The following is a 23,107-nucleotide window of genomic DNA, read 5'->3' as shown; positions in this document are numbered from 1 at the left end:
TAATAACACTGCCCCCACAGGCACCCCAGATCATAACACCACCCCCAAAGGTCTTGGGCTTTTTTTGGTAAGGCAGTGTATATTGTATTGGTACATGCAAATAATAACCTTTATATAAATTGCAATGTTGATTGTGAGCCAGATCTTGACATCAGTAGCTGACCTAACAAATGTTCTTATAGCTTAATAGAAGCAAACTCCTGCAGACATTCCAAATTCTTTTGAAAAATTTTCTGGGATGCAAATGGGGACCGAATCCATAATATTATGAATTTATATACTTGTGATAAACAGATGTACTCAAACTTTTTTTTGACATGACACCATAAAGACAATATTCTGCACGTAACATTGGTTTAAAACACACTGCATGCCTTAAATGGTCTGGACTGAGAATTTCTGCCAAACCATTCACTACTACTAGTAAATTGTGTTTGTCTGACACCAGATTAGTAGTAATAAGGCAGTTCTAATATAATTATGTGCTGGTTCTGTGCAGGAAAGAAGCAGTTTGCCATTATTTAACCCCATCCCAGCAAAATCACCCTTCCTGGATCCCTTCCCCCATCATTTGGGTTTGCTGCAAGGAGCAAATATAAATATTGGGTGCTTTAGGATATGAATGTGATTGTCTTCTCATCCCTGCAAGTGATAGTGATGATGGTTTGTGACTGGACCTGTTCTGTTACATGGGGGTGGGGGGACAGTACTTAGCTCTGTGAACAATGGCATGGCCTGGTGCATTGTAACAACTGCCCTGGAGAGATGGGGCTGTTACCTGCATGCATTTCAGTGCAGAGAAACTAAAGCTGTCCAAAGCCTGAAGGAAGTTAAACATGCATGTTTAACAAAAAATATTAGATTTATTTATTTTAAAAGATTTTATCTGCATGTGGTGTCCTTGTGCGGTCATTCCACCTGCATACGTCTTTCATTTCTCTAACCTTTATTTTCAATTGAACTCTTCTGTTACAAAGATGTATTACTCCTACTCTTTCCCACTTGTCGTTCTTAACCCTTTTCCTCCCTCGTAAGAAGTTGTCTGGTGTTTTTTGTTTTTCATACATTATAGTTTGCATCTTCTTGTTCTGTGCCTGTGATTCCTCTTCCCAGCACGCCATACTCTTTTTTCATACTTTTTTTCTATACTTCCTACCTCCTTCCTCCACACTTCCTTTCTCCTACCTCCTTCCTCCACATTTCTTGTCTCCCACAGTCTTCAACACTCTTCTTGTGCCACCTACTCAATGCTTTTTTGCCTTTAACCTCCTTGCTCCACATCAGCTTCATTCCCTCCCATTTTCTTCTCCACACTTCTACCTTTTTCTAATACACTCTCTGGCCACCTTCCCTGCTCTTCTTGCCACCACCATCCCTTCTCCACAGTTTGTATCTCCTACTTTCCAAGTGCACACACATTGCCTCTTTCCTTCCTTCTCCTTCCTTTCTGCCTCCTCTTTTTCTTTCTCCACAATTCCACCCTTTCACACTTTTTCCAATCTACTTCAATCTTCTTACTTCATACTGTACCTACCTTCTCCAAACTTCCTGTATTCTATCTTGTTCTTCATAACTCCTGCTTCCTTCCTTCTTCCTTCACATTTCCATGCCTTCTATACCCATACATCCTACCGTCTACCTTACTCCTTCACAGTTCCTGCTTCCCAACTCCTTCCTCCACCCATCCTGCCTCCTAGCTTCTTTCTCCATACTTCTTCCCTCCTACCCCCCTTCTTAACACTTACTGTCTTCCACAATTTTCAACACACTTTCTGCCTCCTACCACCTTCCTCTACGCCTTTGACCTCAAACCTCCCAGCTCCACAATACCTAGCTTCTTCTTTCCCAATTCCTTCATTCTCCACATTTCCTGCCTTCTTAATTTTATTACCACACTTTCCACCTACCTCCTCTACACTCCTTACCTCCTGCATCCCATCCTATATTTAAGCTCTACATATCCTGCCCCTTACCTTCCTTCTTCTTCTTTTCTGTCCCAAACTTTTTTGCCTGTACACTTTAGGTCTTCTACACTTACTACTTCATACTTTCTTTCTCCTACCATCCTCCCCTTATTTCTCTCCACCTTTCCTATCTTGGACCTCCACACTTAATACCTTCTTCCTTCATATCTTCTACCTTCACAGTTCGTGCCTCACAACTCCCTCCTCCACAATTCTAACCTCCTATTTCCTTATAACTTACTTTACTTTACCTTACATTTTGCCTCCTACTTCACTCCTCCACACTATGGATGAGCGAGTGAGTTTTTAAAACTCGATCTTGTGGCAAATTCGGCTATTCTCGCTTACCGAAATTGTTAGCGAGAATGGCCAGTGTAAATTCACTGATCGAGCTTGAACTTAACAAAAAAATATGTTTTCAAAAGAAAAAAAAAGATTGCGTGATGCACTGATCAATGAATGCAGCGCCGGCTGCATTCAATTATCAGCTCAGTGTGCAATCTCAGGCACTAGAGGTTAAATGGGTTACAAGTTCCCCATTCAAAACCTCCAGAGCTCTCCAATTGGAAAGCAGTGGAAAGCAGGAAAGCAGTGGAACTGCAGAAAAACTCTAAATGGAGTTTCTCCATTGGGATTTCTTCTGCAGTTCCACTGCAATCCACGGGCACTAGAGGTTCATTATCCTCTACTGCCCGGGGATCTTCTCAATGAATGCGGTCTCGGCTGCATTCATTGAGAACAGTGTGTGATCCCCGGCACTAATGGTTAATTAACCTCCAGTGCCCCGGGGATCTTGTGAATCCCCTGTGAATCCTCCTGGTATAATGTCCTTGATCTTTTGATGGTTTTGTGATATCGGTTTGCCAGAGGCATTCTCGCTCATCCTTAATCCACACTCCTTGCATCCTACCTCCCTCCTCCTCATCCCTGTCCTGTATACTTTCTGCCTCCTACTTTCCATCTGCTTCGCTACTCATGGCTTCACATCTGTTTTGACTTCAGCTTACTTAGAAAGGATTTATGAATGTCATATTCATGCGTAATCAAACTTTAAGTGAATCGAGCATATCCATGAGTCATCTGATGTGAGCGTTCGTAAAAGGGTATGTTTTATCATTTATGATTCAAGGTGAACCAGTGGCAATCCTGCGTTCATTAAGTTGCAGGGAACAGGAGAAATTGTGGAGTAAAGCTTTGTACACACGTCAGGTGATTGTCGCTTGAGAGAAATGGTTGGGCTTGCCTCGGGAGAAAATCTGACATGTACAACAGTCCCTTGATGTCTTCCTTGGCTGATTGGTGAATGACCGATTAAGAATGACCGCTATATGGCACATAGGGTTCCACTTGCTCTTAATAAATTTAAAGGTCTCAATTGTGCCCACCTCACCTTCCCTTCTTTCCCCATTGCTGCATATAATAATTTCACCAGTACCTCCTGATTTTTTGCCTTTTTTTGGACTCTCTATGAATTAGCTTTACTCACGTTGTCCAGGCACACTTATTCGGCAATGTATGTGTTCAGTGTTCTAAATAAGGCATTGCAGAATATGTCAGCATTATATGCATGGCTTGAAATACATAATCATGTGTTGCCTTTGGCTTCTTTGCAGTTAAGCAGTTGCAGGGAGAGAGTCAAGAGACTGAAAAGAGACAACTGCCCATCAAGTGTAGCGTTATCTTGATTTTGTGTAGATCCAAAGAAAAGATGATCAAGGTTCCCCAGCGGTGGCCGGAAATGTCTCTGTTTTGCTTGTGCTCAATGTGTTTTTGTCATTATCTTCTCACTGTGAAAAATGGAATGGTTCTCCAGCTGTGTGAGCAATGAGCTCCAGCAGGCTCATCATTTAGCCAGCGAGGAAGGAGATCGGGCTATCTTGTTGCGGGCAGGGGTCATTGTTGTTTCACAGGGAGGCTGAAAATAAAGCGTAATTATCTCTTTGTCTATCAAGTCCTCTAAATCAAAGAAAAATGTCTTTAAATCTATTTTGGAAAAGTATGCGTATTGTGTCTGCAGCATACTCTGGAACTTGTTTAAGGGGACCTAGCATCAGATATATTTATGTCATAGCCTTTCTTTGGCAGAGGATACCCTACCCCCCACCACCACCACCACACACACACCTTCCTAACTAAAAGTTTAACAGAGTTTTTGGGAGATATGCATTGTGGACTAAGGAAATGTCTACAGTCTTGACCTTGTAAAATGGACCTTGCATATGATATATTTATGTTAAAGCCTGACTTTTTGGCAGAAATCTCCAACCCTCCTCCAACTTTAAGCCCCTTCAACATTCCAGAATCCATTATGATGTGATACAGCGGGCCCAAATCTTCTCTCTTCTTTACAGTGATATGTCAGAAAGTGGCCAAGTGGCCCACTGAATTTTTTTGTAGATAAACATTTTTGTCTAAGGATAGGCCTATGTCTAGACTGGATCTAGAATCAAGTTTATGTTAAAGTCTCACTTTGGCAATGGATACCCCACTCTCTCTATTTTAAACCTTTTCATTCATAGCAGTAAGCATAAGCAGTCCGTTACATTTATTTACTGTTGATTGACTCATTACCCTTTCAGGAAGTCTGCCCCTGTTAATCTATGAAAAAACCTGAAAAACATCCCTGATCCCTGAAGACTTGGGCAATGCAGTTCCATTGCCATTCCTAAGTAATGCTTGGGAACAGGAAGAGAGATATAATAATGTCTGTCACATCCACAATTGCTGCCATATATCTGGAGTTGTCATGTTAACATTTGGCACTATGGGATCGTGCCAAACCCAATAGTGTTATGAACCATTAATAACAACTAAAACATAACACAAATAAATAAAGACACAAGAATTAGATAACATGAGTAGAGCTTATTTGTGAGATTAGGTAGCTAATGGTGAAAAACAACATGTGGAATGTTGCATAGAATTTTTGCAGCAGCAATACTGTAATGATCTTTGGGTCTACATACCAGCTAAAAGTAACTCAGTATCAGGAAATATTGTAGTTGAATGAAACATATGATGCCAAAATTAGAGGGGATTTGGCACCATCTACCCAAATTTAACCTGGAAAGAGATTAAAGGGCCTCAATAAGGTAATTGGTATGTGCTGTACTGTAAATTTGTGGCTCTTTTTTTTAGATCCAGGCCCGGAGTGTCCTGGAAGTAATGGGTGGGCCAGGCACTCCATCCAGGCCAGAAATTTGAAATGGCTCTGGAGCACCTGGCTAATGATTAGTAACTGGGCACCTGCCTTTGAAACAAATAGGGGGGGGGGACCTGAGGTCAGGTGGCTCAGGTGAAGATGCTGTGTGTAGCCTTTGAACAGCGTCAGGGAGTCACAATAAAATAATATAATAAAGCAATTGCACCCTTTAAAAAAAATCGCCTGCATGTGTCCCTTGCTGAATACCATCACCCAGACTCTTTTGGTAATTCCTTCCTAATTTGGTAATTCCTTCCTAAATTACATAAAGTGGTATTTAAGTCTATTTTTTTCAAATTGCTGACATGCAGGATTTTTGAGACAGAAAAAGACTGTGTACTTCTCTTCTGTCAAAATTCTTCCTGCCCACCTGTCATCGATTCTTTTTTTTTTTTTATAAAAACAGTAATGAGTTAAAATTCCTCTTTTCGTCCCATGGACAAAGCAGAAAAGTACAGGATGTGTGTCCAAAAAGAAGGCAATTCCTTTACAGTCACCAGAACTGGTATCAACTTTTCTGTTCTGGTGATAACCATAAAGTTATGGATATCCCATCACTTCCTATCTCATTGACAATGACAGAGGACAAATAGATGAATCTCCCCAGACACAACAACAGACCAAAAATCAATCACGACAAAGGCTATGACACTTGGCTTGAGATACACTTTAATTATACAGTTTATAGTTACACATTTGTAAATCTGGATAAATTATCTAGAAGGTCTCTGTTTGGTTTCATTTGGCTCAGTTACATAGAAAAATGTTCTTGTAAATTACTCATTTGTAACAAACTTGTAAATTATAATGACACTTCAGTTGTAGGCTCGGACTTGTGTTGATTAAATGAATTTACAATTTATTAAACATGATTTATAAGAATGGAGACAATGGAGAATTTTACTATGGGGCCATCAGCTGACTTTTGTTTGCTTAAAGCAAGTCTTGCAACCCGTCTTTCTGCAGAAAGAGAAGGGGGAAGAAGGATGGAAAGGGGAAGACAGGAGACCTGGGGGTCTCCTTTGTGCACCACAGATGATCCCATTCAAAATCATGCTGCAGTGTGCAGTACCCCTTAAAATACCCCGAAAAACCCAGTTCTGTTCTGTCTGCTCATTGCAGCAGAAATAGCTACATGATAGCAGGAGAGTCATTCATTTGACATTGACAGCTATCCTCCAAAGCTACAGTAGCTATTCTTTATAAATATGTGTAGTAGTCACTACTCCAAGGGGCAGATGAATTTTTCCCAGGTTTCTTTTCAGGTGAGGCATAAATGAATACTCCAATAAACTTCTTGATTAGGTTGAGGGATTTTATTTCAAGATAATGCCAATAGCAGGATAAAAGGAAAGGATTCCGTGTCTTGGAATATTGCAGTTTCAATTTGGGGGGCTTGCACCCACGCAGGTCTAGCATGTCCGAGTGTCTTCCTAACACCTTCCCTCATGAAACTCTCTTGTCTATGTAGAAAAGTTTCTTGCTTAAAATGCCAGGAGATGCTTCAATTTGAGTTTTGGACCTTCTGATGGACCCCGTAGGGTTGTAGGTTTCTGTCTTTTGTACCATCATTGCTCGTTTCTCTCATTTCCAAAGCCTCATCAACCAATAAGCAGCTCATCCTTGACTGAATCCTCTTTAGAGGAATTAGCCCCCTAGCAGAATCAGAACACTTTAATTCTCCATTTTTGTAAGGTCCTGTTCCTTATTTTTCATGTATTTCCATGTTTTTGAACACCCACCTCAATGGGTGCTAAACCCACTGATTGGCTTAAAATATATGATTAACCTATTCTCTTCTCCAGGCAACGGGTGAAAGACAATCAGACATTTACAGGAGAGAACCAGAACCTAGAAAAACCTAGAAAAGTTTCATTCAAACACCGCTCCCCCACCACCATTTAAAGGGGCCTAATAACTAGAGCAGTGCTACATATGCAGAGAAGGGTATTTGACAAGGGTAAGAACATAAAAGAGCAAACATGAGAGGAAGGGGACCCATCTAAAAAAAACAGCAACCTTAAGCAACAGATTAAGAACCATATGTCGAAGGGGTGATGCCCACACAGTGAAACTCAACTGGAGCAAGCCATATACAGGTGAGAAGGAGGTCAGCTGCACCTGTCACTGATTCCTAAATGATCTTGGAAGTGTTTCAACTGATGTCAAGTTGATGCCATTAACACAAACTCAAAGCCAATCTTGACAGGCTCTGTACAAACAATAGCAATCTCCTTGGTGTAGCGGTTCCTAGACGTCATTTATCCATCCACACTCAGATGAATGATTGTGATCACCTTTAGTGAAAACCTGACCTTTGTGTTCACCTGATGCTATTTAGCAATCCCACGGACGGATCAGTAAATGACTAACTAGAGATGACTACTGTAATTTTCTATGGGGAAGTACACAGCTGGGTTTTCTCCCCCTTTTCCTTCCCCTTCACCATAAAAAAGAACAGCGTAGTGTTTACAGAGCTCATTTGCTCTGCCAACATTGGTAATCAACAAGAAACATTGTTTCCAATGATGAAATTTACCATCTATATGCTAGAATGAAAAATGTCCTACAGCCAGCTGCCTCTTTTATTAGGCCTTCCTAAATAAACATTTTTAAGGTTTCAGATATGGCACTTTAGGGACTTATCTGCATTCTAAATGCTGGCTTGAGATGTCAAAAGCTCTGCCCATGCATAGGAGTTATGTCATCCTAGCCCAGCCAATCGAAATGGCCGAAGTTCCCAAGAAAAAAAGAAGAAAAAAGAAGGAAGCACCATGCTTTAGGGTTGGGTCAAATAATTTCAGAATATCTCCAAAAACTCGATAATGTTGTTATTCATTTAAATACTGTTGCTGTGCTAGAGATAGGGGAGCTTGGAATTATTATTCTTGCAGGATCCTAGGACTTACTGTAATGTTTGTGTGTAGAGCTGTGATGTAGCAGTCATTATCATTATTATTTATTTCTGTTGTCCTGGAGCTTATTGTATTAATCAATTTAGACAATTTGCAAGTTCAGCATATATTACAATAAGCATTAAAAGCACTGCTGATCGGCTGCACATTGCATTGCCCACTACATTAACTGAATTAGTTTCTGCTGTCAGTGGGGCTGTTATTTGTTTATTACATTATTTGTTGTCACAATTACTTTGTGTCAGCAAATGGCAGTAATTGATTTTCCACCAGTAAACATTCAGGGAATGTCAGATTTATTGCATTATATACAGACCCCTTAGTGTATGTGTATTTATAGTTATTACAATTGTAGTTTTACAGCTCCAAAGGTGAGTGTTATTTTTTATTGTGTCACTGATAAGACATATTTCATCAACAAACCTTCAGTTATATAGAGGTAAGGTTGTTAATGAAAAAAAGGAATGTAAGATTTATATTCTTGGAGGTGTTTGTAACATGGACCACGATTTTGGCATTGCAAAAGATTGGTCAAAGTGGCAGAATTTACAGATCTGCAAAATAAAGAATTCATGGAAAAAGAATTATCAATACTGGGGTAAAATTGTTGCAATAATTGGCAAAGTAAGCAAATAATGTGGCAAGGCCATGGGAAAAGTGAATACAATTTAACATGTATCACTAGAACTCTAGAGAGATCATTATTAAAAAAGAGGTCCTGATTGCCTGATTGTTGGGTGTATCACTAGAGGGGTCACAAGCAGGAGAAAGGAGGTCCTGATTCCCCTATATAGATAGAATTGTGGGGTCACCATCACTAGAGGGGTCACCAGCAGGAGAAAGGAGGTCCTGATTCCCCTATATAGATAGAATTGTGGGGTCACTATCACTGGAGGGGTCACTAACAGGAGAAAGGAGGTTCAAATTTCTCTATATAGATTATAATAGTGGGGTCACCATCACTAGCGGGTTCACCAGAAGGAGGAAAGAGGTCCTGATACCTCTATATAGATAGAATAGTGGGGTCACCATCACTAGAGGGGTTACCAGAAGGAGGAAGGAGGTCCTGATTCCTCTATATAGATAGAATTGTTTGGCACATAACTAGAGAGATCACTAGGAATGAAGAGGTTTTAATTCCCCTATATATATAGAATTGTGGAGTGTATCGCTAGACGGATCCCCAGAAGAGGGTCCTGATTCCTCCATATAGAATTGTTGGGTGCATCACTAGAAGGGTCACCAAGAGGACGAAGGAGGTCCTGATTAATATATAGATAGAACTGTGGAGTTTATCACTACAGAAGGTCACCAGTAAGTCTCTGATTATTTCGTACAGATAGAATTGTTGGGGGTATCGCTACAGGAATCTTCTGCAGGAAGAAGAAAAAACTGATCCCCCTATAAAGATAGAAATGTTAGGTGTATCACTAGAGAGGTCACCAACAGGAGGTCCTTGTTCCAATCTAAAGATAGAATGGTGGGGTGTATCTCTAGAGGGGTCACCAGCATGAGGAAGGAGGTCCTGATTCCCCAATATAGATAGAATAGTGGGGTGTATCTCTAGAGGGGTCATAAATTATTCTACAACAATTCATACTCCAATCTAGTTCAGTATTTTTTCTTTTCTTACATATATTAGCATGAGATAAATAAAGTTGTATCTTTACAACACATCTGATATAATCAATACCCCTTTGATGTATATCATGATTACTGAAAGGTTCAGATTAAACAAAACTAACTAAAATTTCAATGATTTTTTATGTTTAGTATATATTTGAAACCACAATTCTTCACATTAATCCTAATGTGTATCATTCCTTACCTTTACAATGCACAATATACAACAACAGACAAACTCTACATTCTTCTCAAGCTAACAAAAGGTTTACCCATCCTACAGGCAAACCTAAATCAATAAGATATCACCCCATAAAAGCACAGCTCGGTAAGTCAAGACAATCAATTACAAGTCCAAAGCAGCCTTTGATTTCCATCCTAAGGGCCTATTCACATTTTCAAAATACATGAATGTATATAATTGGTTACCGAGCTGCCTAATGCATCAAAACACCTTAAAAAGGTTCATGTATCATTTTTGTCAGCCCAACACAATACAATGGTGTGAATTAGCTCTAAAGAAATCTGATCTGGTATTGGCTATCCAGTTACAACAAACCATTGTCCTTTGTGATATAATATTTTTTCATAATTCTGCCAGTCCCCCACAAGCATGTAGAAACGTATAGACGGTTTTTTAAAATTATGCAGGGGCATGAGGTTATCTACATAGTCCATACCATTCCATTAAAGGATTAATGTTTTCTCCTTCACTTAAGCATAATCCAGCCACATAGTCATAGTCATTTGTATAATCACTCATTGTACATTGGCTAGGTTGTCTGTGGGGGCAGTGTTATGACCTGGGGTGTTTGTGGGGGCAGTGTGATGATCTGGGGTGTCTGTAGAGGCATTGTGATGATCTGTGGTGCCTGTGAAGGCAGTGTAATGATCTGGGGTGCCTTTGGAGGCAGTGTCATAATCCAGAGTGCCCGTGGGGGCAGTGTGATGATCTGGGTTGCCTGTGGAGGCATTGTGATGATCTGGGTTGCCTGTGGAGGCATTGTGATGATCTGGGTTGCCTGTGGAGGCATTGTGATGATCTGGGTTGCCTGTGGAGGCATTTTGATGATCTGGGGTGCCTGTGGAGGCATGGTGATGATCTGGGGTGCCTGTGGAGGGAGTGTAATGATCTGGGGTTCCCGTGGAGGCAATGTGATGATCCAGAGTGCCCGTGGGGGCAGTGTGATGATCTGAAGTGCCTGTGAAGGCATTGTGATGATCTCGGGTGTCTGTGGGGACAGTGTGATGATTTGGGTTGCCTGTTGAGGCATTGTGATGATCTGGGGTGCCTTTGGAGGCATTTTGATGATCTGGGGTGCCTGTGGAGGCAGTGAGATGATCTGGGGTGCCTGTAGAGGCATGGTGATGATCTGGGGTGCCTGTGGAGGGAGTGTAATGATCTGGGGTGTCTGTGGGGGCAGTGTGATGATCTGGGGTGCCTGTGGGGACAGTGTGATGATCTGGGGTGCCTGTGGGGGACAGTGTGATGATTTGGGTTGCCTGTGGAGGCATTGTGATGATCTGGGGTGCCTTTGGAGACATTTTGATGATCTGGGATGCCTGTGGAGGCAGTGAGATAATCTGGAATGCCTGTAGAGGCATTGTGATGATCTGGGGTGCCTGTGGAGGCAATGTAATGATCCAGAGTGCCCGTGGGCGCAGTGTGATGATCTAGAGTGCCTGTGGGGACAGTGTGATGATCTGGGGTGCCTGTGGAGGCATTGTGATTATCTGGGGGGCCTGTGGAGGCAGTGTGGTGATCTGGGGGGCCTGTGGAGGCAGTGTGATTATCTGGGGGGCCTGTGGAGGCAGTGTGGTGATCTGGGGGGCCTGTGGAGGCAGTGTGATTATCTGGGGGGCCTGTGGAGGCAGTGTGATGATCTGGGGTGCCTTTGGAGGCAGTGTGATGATCTGAAGTGCCTGTGGAGGCATTTTGATGATCCGGGGTGACTGTGGGGGCAGTGTGATGATCTGGGGTCCTTGTGGGGACAGGGGTATGATATGGGATGCCTGTGGGGGCAGTGTTATGATTTGGGGTTCTTTCGGTTAGTCCAATCCAGGTTCAACGATGTTATGTGCCCATATAATGATGTGAACAGACTCCCTAAAAATGGTAAATGACCATTTTTTTTTATTGCTGATGGTCCAAAGCTATTGGAGGAACTTAAAACCTTGGGCTTCAATACATAACATTTATATAGATTTTACTGAATCAGCATTTGTTGGAAACCAGAAAAATATAAAATAACACACTGCTGTGGACAGTCTACGGTTGCCATGGTAATGTGTTTGTAAGAAAAGAAAAAAAACATTTAAAGATGAACCTCAGGCAGATATAAATGTTGTCTTTATTAATACATCCTCAAATGTATTTTATAATGCAAACAGTGAGCCAGATATATCACAGCTCTCTAAGACTGGAGAACTATCATGGGTATACCTAGGTAATCCTACAAACATGGAATGGATTTCTATTGAATGCCTCTATTTTTAGCTCCTTTTATATTTTTATTGTAGCTTTTGACCAAAAACTTACCTCCACCCTCTCTTTATCTAGTCCAGCCCCACTCCAACACCTATATCTTACTTTTTTACCTGCTACCTCTAGAAATATTGTAAGACTTTACTTTATTTCAATTAAGATAAAACATTTCTTTCATAAATTAGTTTCTTTTTTAAAGGTAACAATATTCTAGCATTCTAAATGATTCCATTGGATAGGAAAATAGCGTGCCAGTCAATGATTCCTCATAGCCTCTTTATGTTCCTGTTTTGGAAACAAATCCCACTGTGTCAGTTGTCCACCTTTTTGGTCTAATCCAGTATTTTGCACACTTTTTATAGGAGAACCATTGAAATAATTTTAAGGTTTTCAAACCCCCTTTTTTATAATTACTATATGCACAGCTCACAGCATATTAGCATGGTGGTTGATGGAAAGAATTCTTCATACATTGCCGGCCATTGGGAAGAATTTCACCCTTACATATTGCCAAAAAGATCATCGGTGTCAATTAAATTGACCTGAGAGTCACAAATTGCTTAAGGAAACCCAACAATCTCTGAAAGAACCCCAGGTTTCCATGGTAGCCTGGTTGAGAAACACTGCTGTAATCAATAGACATTTATATGAAATGTACAAATTACCCCCCTAGCGGTAATCCCGAGTGAGACTCGGTGTTGATTTTCCATTCAAAAAGAGGAAATCATGAGTCACACTCGGGGTCGCTTTAAACAAAAAAAACACCTTGTTCTGTTGTCGTCCCCCGGCATGCTGCTGGTCCCTGCAGCTACTCCGGACATGTCTTTTTTTTTCGATCTTCTCCCTGCGTGTGCACAGACGCTCCCTGGGGCTTCCCGGTGCATGCGTCGGTGTGGGCGGGAGGTGCAGCAGGAAATTCAAATAATTTTGTATTGGATTCAATACAAAAGAGCTGTATTGAGTCCAAAACAAAGAAATCTTTAAACAATATATATTTAATTTTATATTTAATATACATGCTACTGTACAGTTATATTACATGTTTAACTACTATTTTATATCTCAAACTAAAATGAAAAGTATAGAATAGATAAGCTTCCACTGGAAAGTAATTGTTACAGGTTGTTGAAGAAGGAGCCATATAGAGTACCCATTGCTGATCCTTATACATAGTGATAAATGGGACTCATTGCTAGAAACCTATATTTCACTCTTTAGTAGAAGCTAGAGAGTCAAAAATGCTATCATAGTTTATTTTACCTCTCAATGACCATTTTAATAAATTCTCTATACCCCCACTATTCCTGACTAATATTACCTTTACATTTTGAAGAATATCACAAGCATAGCTGGCATACACTCAAAGTTGAGAACCTCCAAATCTCCCATATAGAGAAGAATCAAGTCAGCAATTACAACAAGGAGATCTCAATGGAGAATTGAAAACACAGACAAATCTGTAATTCATTAGCATTACTTTACATCTCCATGCCCAGTTACTTCCTCCATTTACTTTCCGTGCTTGAAGGAGCATCTTGTGAGTATTTATCAAATGTTAATCTTTGCAGTTTATTCTATAAAAATATCTGTGGATTGTAAATAACATCTGTTATGCAGATACTGTTAGTGTTACATGTGATGAGAAGTTCAGGAGTGGCTCGAGTCTATATTACGTACAAGGAAATGTTTTCTTGAAAAAAGAACAACCAAGAATTTTAGCAGAAATATACTAATAATGTGTGTATAGACAACAGGTGTTAGGTGCTCGGTGATAGTTGGCTGCAGTACAAGCTAAACAATAACTTTTCCCTTTTTCCTGTTTGACTTCCCACATAGATATGTAGAGATATGGAGTTCTAAGGAGATGTTAAGTCCAACTGTTTATATATTGGTTGATTTACTATAGGAATTTAGGCTGTTCACTTACCATGATGAATTATCACATGTCAAATTCCTATGGTAATTGGTTACTTTGGAAAGAATACTTAATCACATTCAAATAAATGGAAACAAACAGGAATTTGAGCATATGATTACATGGTTGGAATCAGCAGGGCTTGATTTTATTTTTTAAAACTGAAACCCCCTTGCAAGGCGATAAATCACTTTGCTTTGTGAACAATCTCCATACCTTCAGGTAAAAAACTCCAATATATGTGTCATTTGTAATTTTGGAAACTTTCTAAATGTTCACACAACTACCTTTCCTTATCGCCTTCTCTGTTATGTTTTTCTCTGCTGTCCCAGTCTCTTTTTCTTATTCCATCTTTTTTCTCATTCACCATTTTCCATATCTCCGAGGTGTATAGAAAAAATCAATGGCCTCCAAAAAAGCTTTGGATGGATGTCAAAATGTGAAATGAGTATGATTAAGTAAAATCTGAGCCTACTCTACTCTGGATGCACAGAGTGCAGGGACGACACAAATGCAACATACGCATGGCAGGGGCCAGGTGTATGAAACATACAGAGTTCCAGAGTCAGGCAAGTGCAGAAGTCACACGTATGTAACACACATAATGCAGGGCTGAGGAACTTACTATTTGCAGGGGTATCTAGCATAATGAGTTCATGGATCAGGAATCTGTTACTTACTGTGTGCATTGTCGAGTGTACATAATATACTTAGTGCAGGGGTCAGGTGTAGGTAGTATACAAAGTGCAGGGGTCAGGTATATAAAATATATTTAGTGCATGGGTCAAGTGTATATAGTATTTATACACTGCATATACACATTCTATGCACATTCATAAACACAATCCTTTAGCTTTCCGTCTGCTCCCCCTCTCTTTTGCCCACCCCTTCTCCATAAATGTCACTGGGCAGCATGGTGGCTCAGAGGTAAATTCTCTGGCCTTTGCAGTGCTAGGTCCCAGGTTCGAATCCCAACCGGGACAATAACTGCATAGAGTTTGCAGCTTCTCTCCGTGTCTGCGTGGGTTTCCTCCCAAATTCCAAAAACGTGCAGTTAGGTTATTTAGCTACAAACCCCCCAAAATTGACCTTAGACTGTATTAAAGACATATGAGGTGGAGAGATTGTGAGCTTCTTTGAGGGACACCTAGTGACATGACTATCGACTTTGTACAGCGCTGTGTAAAATGTTGGTGCTATATAAATAATGTGTAATAATATCTGTCCTCTTCTATCATCAACTACTTTCTGTTCTCTTTATCCTTCATTCTCCCATTTAGTTGTCTCCTTCCCATTCTGTTTCTTTCCTTCTACCTCTTCTTTCTCTATCACATTCACATTGCTTCTATCCATCTCATCTCTCCCTCTCTCCGTACTCATTTTCTCTTTTTCCTTTCTTTATGCCTTTCTCCTTCCCATATCTTTCTCTTCCTTCTCTATCTTATTGCATCCCCCTCCTTCCATCAAACACTCTGTTTTAGCAACACCATTTTATCACTTTATCATGTCACCAGAAATTTACAAAATCTTTAACTCAACAGTCCCAGGAGATCAATTTGACTCCACAGGCAAAACTTACAAAGCAATAACAGCTCTGTACCTGCGGAGACAGAATTAGTATGAATGACAGGAGAACCCAGATCTGCTTGTCTAATCTTATCAGCTTTTGAAAATAACTGATGAGCAATTAATAAGCAGTCAGTGATTATGTATTAGAAGACAGACTGCCGGGGATTTGATGGACATTAAACAGCTGTTTGAATTCATTATCAGATCTTTAGGAACAAAGAGTCCCATCATGCCCCCACATTTTATGGCAGTGTACTAAGACTCCTAAAGAAACTATGTTAATAATTTATATATGGTACCTATGCAAGCATTTCAGCACAATACATAGATAAATAACTTACTCATCCCATACATTAAAGGAGGTGTATGCTAGCAGGAGGTGCAGGTTTAAAAAAGGTAAAAGCAAAGCCTGGTGAGTATGTTAAAAAAGTAAAAATGGGTATGAAGGATGTATTGGCTGCATCCTAATTGGCCCTAAACCCATTTCTCACCAGGAACACCAAATTTATGAACCTTTATCATGCTGTCCCATGATTGATATGGTTGATGGTTTACTTCAAAATATTTAATCAAGTACATTTTCCCTAACATTCGACCATGAAAAGAGATATATTTTAGCATCCCAAAAAAACTCAATCATTGCTCATCCAGCAGAATTTTTTATATAATGAAAAATAGCTAAACGCTTAATATTTAAGTAAACTTGATACAGATTCATGCATATTTATGTACAATGATTAATAATAACAAAAAAGGTGGGAGGGCAGAATATCCATATGTAATGGATTTGGCATGGCTGATTGGCTTCCACCAATATTGGAACTTGAGAAACGGAGAAGCCACACTATCATTCTGGAGATGCCCAGCCTCCTACAAGACCCAGTGGTGGTCTTAGACTCTCTTTTAACACCCCCTGGGTAAAACAGTGTTGGTCACTGGTAATGCATTCTTTGGCTTACACAAATTTCATAAAGTCTTTTTATTTGGATGGAACAGAGTTACTGCAGAACACAACCCCTGTGCACACTAAACCTACCTAGGGCTCATGAACTGCTATAGTGTATCTGGCTGAGCGTCGCTTTATGGGCCTGATTTATTAAAGTTCTCCAAGGCTGGAGAGGATACACTTTATTCAGTGAATCTTGGTGATCCAGCAAATCTGGAATTAATACCTTCAAAGTCATTTGCTATATGTTTTGAATCCTGGACCAGATCTATTTCAGGTTTGCTGGATCACCCAACTTCTCTGATGAAAGTGTATCCTCCCCAGCCTTGGAGAGCTTTAATAAATCAGACCCTATGTATGAATGTAAAGTTGTACTTTAGTGCATGGGATTGACTTGTTGTGTTCCCTATTAAATAAGGTGATAATGTGTGCTTTACCAAGCAGAGAAATGAAAAGGAAGCCTAGACACGTGTCTTTTACTGTGCTGTCTAAATTAGACTGCAGCACCGCATCTGGTTCCATGTTCCAATCATTGGTTGTGAGGTGCTTTAAGCACTTTACAACCACAGCTGCCTCCAACCACATTGGCGTTTGTTTATTACAGTTTACAAACACAGGATTTTTTTTCAAGAAGTGAGTTGAATAGACATTTATTTGCTAGACCGACCTTTATCAACCTTTTTACACCTATGGAACCCTTAAAATAATTTTTTTTGTTTTTTGTAGTTATGGAGTTTTCTTTATTAAAAAAAAAACAGAGCTGCACGATTTTTCTAAATGTTGGTAAGGTTTACACGTGACATTTTTGTGCTCATCTTGGAATTTTTTTTCAGCAAATCTCAAGTACCTGTTTTCAGTGTTCTATTTAGAAGCATTACTTGGTAAACAGTTTTTTCTACTAAACCAGTTTTCTTTCTTTTTTTTTAGGTATACTCCTTATAATAAGGTAAGATACAGTTTATATTATCAAACATTAAAATAAATTAAAAATATATTTAAAAAGAGGTCCCAAAAAATCCTTACTAAAAAAAAGGAGTAATGGGAAAATAATCCTCTTAAATTGGTGGCCAGCGGAAAGAATGTCCCACCCTAAAGTGGTGGCTAAAAGAACATTTTTATAGACACCTACCGGTTCTACAAAATGTTGGAATGGAGGCCAATCAGCCACAGTTTGTGGAACCCCCAGCAACCTCTGGAGGAGCCATGAGGTTCTAAGACACTCTGGTTGAGAATGACCAGAGCTAAACGCATCGGATCCATCACAAACGTCTATAGAACCACGGCCTTTGAAACACCTTTACCACTCTATAATGAAACACTTTTTTTGATGATTAGGTACAAGAGGCAAGGGCAGATTGACACATGGCAAATGCTACAACTGCCCTGCAATTACTGCAAAACCATAAAGTCCTTACTACCTTTTAATATACACATATAGGTAAAGCTGTGAATGTATTAGTTTCTGTTGGTGTAATGTGTGCTAATTGTCAACCACATTTTATTAGACTTTACTTATATTATTTGTTTGCTCCATCTGACTACTTTACCAGGTGATTGTAGCACAAAACCAAGTATAGTCACGCGGCCTCTCTTTTCTTTCCCTTTTTTTAAGTAGAAATTTTCAGATAAATGGTAAAATAAGACAAAGGTGAACAGTATGCAGGAAGAAGGATATAATTATATGATGCTGGAGACTGGAGTTTTGCTATACAGTATGTTGGGATTTGGTTCCAAAAAAAAGTGCTGTCCACAGCAATCTACAAGTCAACAGTTATGGTTAACATTTTCCCAGTGTCCCTCCAAAAAGAATATAGTTAGGAACTCTACAGCAGCTGCAAGCTTACAGTAGGTGGTAGACTAGTCTGTAAGCTCCTTGGGGGCCGGAACTAAGAATAGTTCTAAGTGCTTGGACTATGTCAGCTCTTTGTACATTAATAATATGTAATAAGTGTTGAACTATTTCAAAGTTCCTGTACGGCCTGTAATGTAGACGTGGATCACAAATGAACCAAGCTCTCCATACGGATCCTTTAGATTAAAGAGAACCTGCGCTATATGAAGCAAATGAACATATTCAAACTATCCTGCTTTAAAAGAGCAGATGTCATTGCTGTCCTCCCTTTGAAGGAATGTAACTTGCCCGGAAATTTTACCGATGCATTAGCTATCTGATCCACTGACCTGGAACAAGTAGTGAGAAATCAGTTCTGACACTTTTTTGACACTTGTTAACAGTATGCTCGGTCGAGATGTGTAATTTCAATGTATTGCATTCTAGTAATGACAAGTGGGCTTTAAAACATCGGAATTTGCCCACCACTTAACCTGCCAACAGGCTTGCTAAAAATACCCTGTGACACCCCTTTTGCCTACCCACAATGAAGTGTTCTGTGACTAGGTAGCCAATCATCAGGCCTGACCAGGCTCAAGAACTCTCACATATGAATGAAATCATGGACAGCATCATGATTGAGACTAAGGGAGGGTACAATATTTATAAAGGGAGCTAAGGGAGGGTACAATATTTATATAGGGAGCTAAGGGAGAGTACAATATTTATATAGGGAGCTAAGGGAGGGTACAATATTTATATAGGGAGCTAAGGGAGAGTACAATATTTATAGCATGCCCTGTTGTAAAATGAATGCATTAGAACAATTTTTACCTATCACATTATAAAACTATAATAAAAAACTAAAGTACCTCAATGCTGGATGTTTAAAAGAAACACAATGCCAGTTTTTAACATACATTATTGCATGTGTGTATGTATACCTTATGTGTGCTTCAACATCAATAATGCACATTATTTGTCAATATGAGATTGATAAAGACTTGACTTTCAATGGCTTGATGTTGTAGGTTGGAAGAAATGGACCTTTGCCATTTTTGGACCACAGCCATATGTCACTTAAGGTCATAAAAAGAGAGAAAGATTCTGGTGGTGTGTGATTGATCTGTAAGGAGAAATATTTATCCTTGGCAAGCTTCTGTAATTCTCCAATATATCTAAGGTGTTGAGGCTCAAGTGTGATTTTACTTTATGTCAAGGTCCAATTGTTTCCCATTATTTGTGGACTTCAAAAACAGATAGTTCTTCATAAAACACATTAGAATAAAAGTCAAACATATTATTCGGGAAAGGGTTAGGTGATCCTAAAACATATTAGAATAAAAAGTTCGGTTAAGTTTTTGCCTGGATCTGAGACTTGCCTTGTATAGTTCATTGGTGCTAAGGTAAGGAGAGGGAGAATTTGGCCTGTGGGAGGCAAAATGGACCAACTAGCCCTTTTATATCTGGGACAGATTCTTGAGGGCTATTTGTGTGACAAGTCTACATGCTATATATGCTAAAAATTGTATGCTAACGGATGAGTTGTGAACACTGAATGCACTGAAGAAGAAGAATGTTGACCCAACATAATCAGGATTGTGAATCCGGCTCATAGGAACAAAGGCATCTAAACATTGGTGAATGCATAAATAAGGCAGATATTAAACTCAAAAAATACACTGTTGATGGATAATTATACCTGGTCTGTACCCAATTCTTACCCAAGACTCTTTAGGTAATCTGTAAACCTTGAAGACAACAAATATGATTCCATTATCATTACCCAACAAATATGGTTTCAGGATCCTGGAAATGTCATTCTTTTCCATTTTCTGAGGTTCCAGACACACATTTAAACCAAACTTAGCATTTGTATGCATTTTTAAACAGCTAAATATATTCTAGGTTTAAAGTCTTTAAGTTTGCCTATTTTCAAAGCAGCCAGAACAGAAAAGCCAGTCTCCAGTTAGAATGCTATATGGGTCACTTTCTCTGTATGGAAGCAGTCTTGTCCCCTTCCAAGCAAGAGAAAAAACTTTCCATGGAATTAAGGTTTGCTGACTTCAGAGCTTTAAGTCTGAAATGAAAAGGTGTATGTCAGACCTCTGCAGAGAAACTGCTGTTTTGACATAGAAAGCGAGGGTTCTTCTCTATAGCATCCTGGCAGGAAGGGACTTTTTTACTTCTTTCCAAAAAAAACTATAAAAATGTAAACTACTTGAGTTGTGATGCACCTACAATGTATTTAACTTAAGCTTCAACTGGGCTTTAATCTTAAAGACAAGGTCACAAAATGGGCATATTGTCCTCTTGGGTGGCCACTGACAAAACATTGTCCTAGACTAATTGTCTCCTCCATATATTTGAAACAATGCAACCCACAAACTGTATATGTCCTTCACAAAGACCAATCAAATATATAGTTTAAGGATGTCTTACCTGTCCACACTGATGACGCACAAAGTCATAATTGATGCTGTACAGCACATGACGTCCATGGCTATAAAAACATTGCAGAACACTTTCCCAAAGAGCCATTTTCCACCGACCAAGTCAGTGATGATGACAAAGGGCATCACCGCGATGGCCACCGAAAGATCTGCAGCAGCCAAGGACACCACCAGGTAATTGGAAGGTTGTCGCAGTTTCTTTACAATGCACACTGAGATAATGACCAGACCATTGCCAGCAATGGTGAACACAGTAATAATGGACAGGACAACACCAATGACGATCTTTTCGATGTCCCCATAGAGTAAAATTTCCTCTCCACAATTGGTAGCGTTGGTGTGATTTGTGAGAGTGACCAAGTCTTGTTCAGTAGAAGATAAGGGTCTGTCAGTCATGAATGCAGGTGGGAGAAGGTGTTGAGGGGGACAGGGTGACTCCACACTGTGTGAAGGATGATGGACGGATGACAGCTGAGTTGGCTGAACCTGTATCAACATCACCCCTTCCTGAGGTCCTCACAGGTGCCAAGCTAGCCAAGATGATCCGTTGCTTTCCTGAAGAAGACAAGAGTATTGTTCTGAGTTCCTACACTTAGGCAAAACTACAAGGTGCAATGAGAAGAGCTGGAGGAGCTCCCACATATGTCCACCATTAATATTTCACGTACATTATCATGATCAATGCTCTATCCTCCACCTATTGACACTGCTTTATTTACCTTGTAGGAGCATTGCCACAAACATGCAATTATTTCTCCCCTAGGTGCTTTCTTCAGACTTTCCTGCTCCCATCTGTCATTAATAACTACATTCAAAATCACTGTGCACCAGAATACAGTTCCCTAGACTATACAGGGCAATCAAGCAGGTTCAGCAGGTCTTAAACAGGGTTTCCTGCCTGATAAAAAATTAAAGGGCAATCTGGAAGGCAGTGCGAGTCAGCAAACAGTAAGCATGTCAGCCTGGACCCAATATGAACAGAATGTGTATGAGTATCTGACAATGGCTTCTTATCAAAGCATTGGACATAATTGGCCCATAATATGGGACAATCTCACTTTTTAAAAAAAATTACCCAACTTTTTTTGTTCTTCATTGGTAACAATAAAACACATTTTACATTTTTAGGTTACAATCTATTCTTAGATTCCAAAGATGGTATAAAAGCATTTAACCCAAGAAATGCCTACATAACAAAAAAATGCTAATAATTTATACCAATACAACTGTCATTTTAGCTGATTTCTAGGTAAAACTTTAGATTTAGAGAATTACCTGCAGATTATAAGTCCGACAAATGTTCTTGGTTATAAACACTTGCTTAAAAATCTGTTTTTTGAGTGTTACATCCCATTCCTGCAATCTTTTCACATTGTGGTAATTTTCTTTCAATTAATTTTTCAAAAGAGAAGACATTCATTATGTCAAAATATTTGAGAATCTAAATGATTTATACAAAATAATAAAAATGTAACACATCGTGACACTCAAAGACAGTAATGTAGCTAGCTAAAGAATAGAGTCGGATCGGGGTCCCTAAAATCATCTTGTTATACATTTGAATGATTTTTGCTTTCGTTGACAGAACGATGAGTGGCATGCATGAAATTCAAATTAAATATTGGAAAGTAATTGTAAAATATTGGCAATAATGTCACAGCTTTAGATACCGATGACAAATTGCAAGGCTCTAGGGTCTTAGGGTTTCAGCTGAGCTTTAACTGTTTGTGACGCTTTTGCCCCTTTGGCAGGAATAAAAAAAACAGGCTTGCCCATTTATGTAACTTAATGTATATATGTTACGTAAGGGAGCAACCATGCATGGAAAATGAACGAATAACCTACATTTGTCAGCCTACACATTCATGCTAGGTTACCTCTACTGATCAGCGCTGGGTCTTGGCTGCACTTTAGAAGTCCAGGGCACAAAGTCATCTTCTTGGCATGTGCTGCTTCAGAATGAATTCGACGGGCATCACATGAGAAGTCACAATTCTTGGCTGTTGGGTACGAGTTTTGTGGTAGCCACAACCTCAAATGGTGCCGTGGAAAAAACAAAAATGCTAGTGCAAAAACTTCTTTTAAGGTTCACAGCTGGGCAGAAAATTTAAGACATCTGCCAATGGTTGCAGTCTGAGCCAAGCTAGTGGACTTTGAGTATTCAGGATTGGATTGTAGATATCATCATTGGTACTAGTGGACTT

At 39.7% G+C, this 23,107-nt stretch overlaps 1 protein-coding gene across 1 annotated transcript in view; it reads right to left on the bottom strand.

Moving 5' to 3' along the window:
- The window catches only part of LOC140327306 (5-hydroxytryptamine receptor 7), a 39,863-nt gene extending 16,762 nt beyond the window's left edge, over positions 1-23,101 (bottom strand). The window contains exons 1-2 of the mRNA XM_072406667.1: positions 22,781-23,101; positions 20,893-21,458 (exon numbers count right to left, since the gene is read on the bottom strand). Of these exons, the coding sequence (XP_072262768.1) occupies positions 20,893-21,401 (509 nt within the window). The 5' untranslated portion in view covers positions 21,402-21,458; positions 22,781-23,101. The remainder of the gene's footprint in view (positions 1-20,892; positions 21,459-22,780) is intronic.
- Between the last annotated feature and the right edge of the window lie 6 nt (positions 23,102-23,107).

This window comes from Pyxicephalus adspersus, chromosome 3, assembly GCF_032062135.1.
Source record: "Pyxicephalus adspersus chromosome 3, UCB_Pads_2.0, whole genome shotgun sequence".
NCBI lineage: Eukaryota > Metazoa > Chordata > Amphibia > Anura > Pyxicephalidae > Pyxicephalus > Pyxicephalus adspersus.
This window is presented reverse-complemented; position numbering and strand designations above follow the sequence as displayed.